The following is a 2,432-nucleotide window of genomic DNA, read 5'->3' as shown; positions in this document are numbered from 1 at the left end:
CCTTCTAAATCTAACAGGGAAGGCGTAGGGTATATCTACTGTTGTAACATTCAGAAGAAAAAAAAGCTTGCTACTGAGCTCAGTCCAAAAGGAGCATAAATCAACACAAAGCAAGCTTCGTGCAGTAAATAAAACAAGTGCTATCAATAATGCAAGCTAGATAGCAGGACAAACACAAGGTAGTTGAATTGGCAGAGTTCCAACTTTTCCCCTGCATAGCGCTGAACTGAACAAGATAAAATAGGAGCATTACGACGAAAGATGATAGGATAGTAAGCAATATCAAGTCTCAACTCCTAATAACCTCCATCAAACACAGATCTATGTTGATCACCATGCAGTAGTTTCTGCTAACTTCAGCACCTGCAGCTACTCATGCTAACCTGAAACCTACCATTTCTTACCAGCACCCATGCCCACAAAATGAAGGGAGTGTCCACTGGCCAGCGCATACAAGAGTACATGATACCTTGAAAGCCTAGGATCAAGTGCATCACTCGAAAGGGTCGTTAACAGAGAGATCAGATGCTTCGCGGAAGCTCCAGCCATCCACTTTAGGCCCCGCCACCTGTGTACTGCCCTTGCAGGCCCATGGCATACGCGACAGAGCCGCCACTTTGATCATCACCTTACACACCTCATCCGCCGAAGCAAACATTTCTTCAGTAATCGCCAGAAGCAAAGTCCCCAGCTTCTCTGCACTCCCGGCGACGAACTTCAGGAAGTTGATTTCGCTTTGCTCCCCACGGAACTCATGGATCATCATCTTCTTGACATGCGACTTCAGGCATTTGATAGGACGGAGCTCTCGCCAGAACCTGGCATGGTGCCTTCCAGTGGGTTCATCGGTTATGACCGACTGCAAAAGTCATATATAGCAGTCAACAGTAGTTCAATCACCTTACAGCCAAATATAATTGACGGCGATATGAATGCCAAATTGAGACTGAATGAACAAATTGTTGTCACCTCGATGTGCAGCGTTTCGACGTTGGGGAAGCATCTGAGGAAGCTGGCCAGCATGCTGACCTCCTCAAAGACACCAAAGTTCACCTTCAAGGCCAGAATCTTGACACTCGGAACCATGGTGCTTGGGCTCACCTTCGTGTCAGGCTGCAATGCGATGCACCAAAAGGAAAGAAATCATACACCCATGCAAGTATGAGGATAATGAAACTGATTAAACTGAGGAACAGAATAGATTGAAACTTAAACCGAGAGAACGAAAATGAAACTAAGAAACCGACGAAACTGAAGGAAAAAAGATTGTGTGGTAAGGTGCACTGGACTAAAAATAAGAACTCATGAAAGAGGGTATAAATCTATCTCTTCTTGCCATACCGCTAGATAGAAATGAGAAAGGCCTAATCTGACCCATCAAAAAGAGAAAAATCAGCCAGTGCAAATCAACAAGTTTTAGGTGCTAGAAACAAACACCCTGATATAAACACCCAATAAAACAGAGACGAAAATGTGTTCAATTGAAATAAACAGTAATCCTATAGCGCAATACAGCAAATTTGCACGGAAATAAAATATTAGCACATTTCGGCATTGAGCCAAAAAAAAGTCCTAAAACTCAATGTGACGCCCGGATAATTATGCGACAGTAAAACTCTGCTAATGATGCCACGTCACCTCCGTTACTGTTGCTAATCTTTCGTTAGTTCAAAACCGATTCAAAAATCAATTCAAAATATGGCAAACAACAAAAGTTTTCAAACATTAAAATAAAAATGTTCGGAGTGTGCAGTTAAATGCCTAGGTAATTATTGTGGAGAAAACTCATTTTTAGAAATTGCCTAAATATTTTAAAGTGATTTAAAACAGAAAGGAAAATAACTAAAAGAAAAGAAATAAAATAAAGCAAAAGAAAAAAACACAAACCACTGGGCCAACCGTGGCCTAGTTGCCAGCCCAACTGGGCAAAGGCCCAACCGCGCCACACACTCACCTTATCCCCTCTCGCCCGAAACCCTAACCCCCCACTACTCCCACTCGCCCCCACTCCCTCTCCCTCGTCCCACTCCTCCTCTGCCTCCCTCCCCCGATCCAGATCGGATCGGGGCATTGGGGCCCGATCCCGAGCGCGCCTCGCCGTCGCCACCCCGACACCGCGCCCCATGCTCGCCGTCGCCACCCCGTCGCTGCTGGACCTCGTCGTCCCCGTCCTCAGCCCCGACGACCGCGCACGTCACCGCCCTCGCCGGATTCGTCAAGCCCCTCCTCACCGGACCGCCTCCTCCACGTCGTCGTCGTCCCCGACCTCCTCCTCGTCCCCCGTTGCCCCTGACCCTACAACCCCCCGTGAGGAACCCCTCCTTCTCCTCTTCCCCCAATGCCCGCACACGCCCTGCAACCACGCGCCTCGCCGTTTGCATCTTGCTTCATCGGCGCCAGCGCCCCACCGCTGCCCACGCCGGGCCGCGTCC

At 48.0% G+C, this 2,432-nt stretch overlaps 1 protein-coding gene across 1 annotated transcript in view; it reads right to left on the bottom strand.

Moving 5' to 3' along the window:
• Positions 1–222: 222 nt before the first annotated feature.
• The window catches only part of LOC123077251 (F-box/FBD/LRR-repeat protein At1g51370), a 7,699-nt gene continuing 5,489 nt past the window's right edge, over positions 223–2,432 (bottom strand). The window contains exons 2-3 of the mRNA XM_044499485.1: positions 970–1,113; positions 223–859 (exon numbers count right to left, since the gene is read on the bottom strand). Coding sequence (XP_044355420.1) covers positions 494–859; positions 970–1,113 — 510 coding nt within the window. The 3' untranslated portion in view covers positions 223–493. The remainder of the gene's footprint in view (positions 860–969; positions 1,114–2,432) is intronic.

This window comes from Triticum aestivum, chromosome 3D, assembly GCF_018294505.1.
Source record: "Triticum aestivum cultivar Chinese Spring chromosome 3D, IWGSC CS RefSeq v2.1, whole genome shotgun sequence".
NCBI lineage: Eukaryota > Viridiplantae > Streptophyta > Magnoliopsida > Poales > Poaceae > Triticum > Triticum aestivum.
The sequence above is the reverse complement of the archived record's forward strand: the minus strand, read 5'-3'. Positions and strand labels throughout refer to the sequence as shown.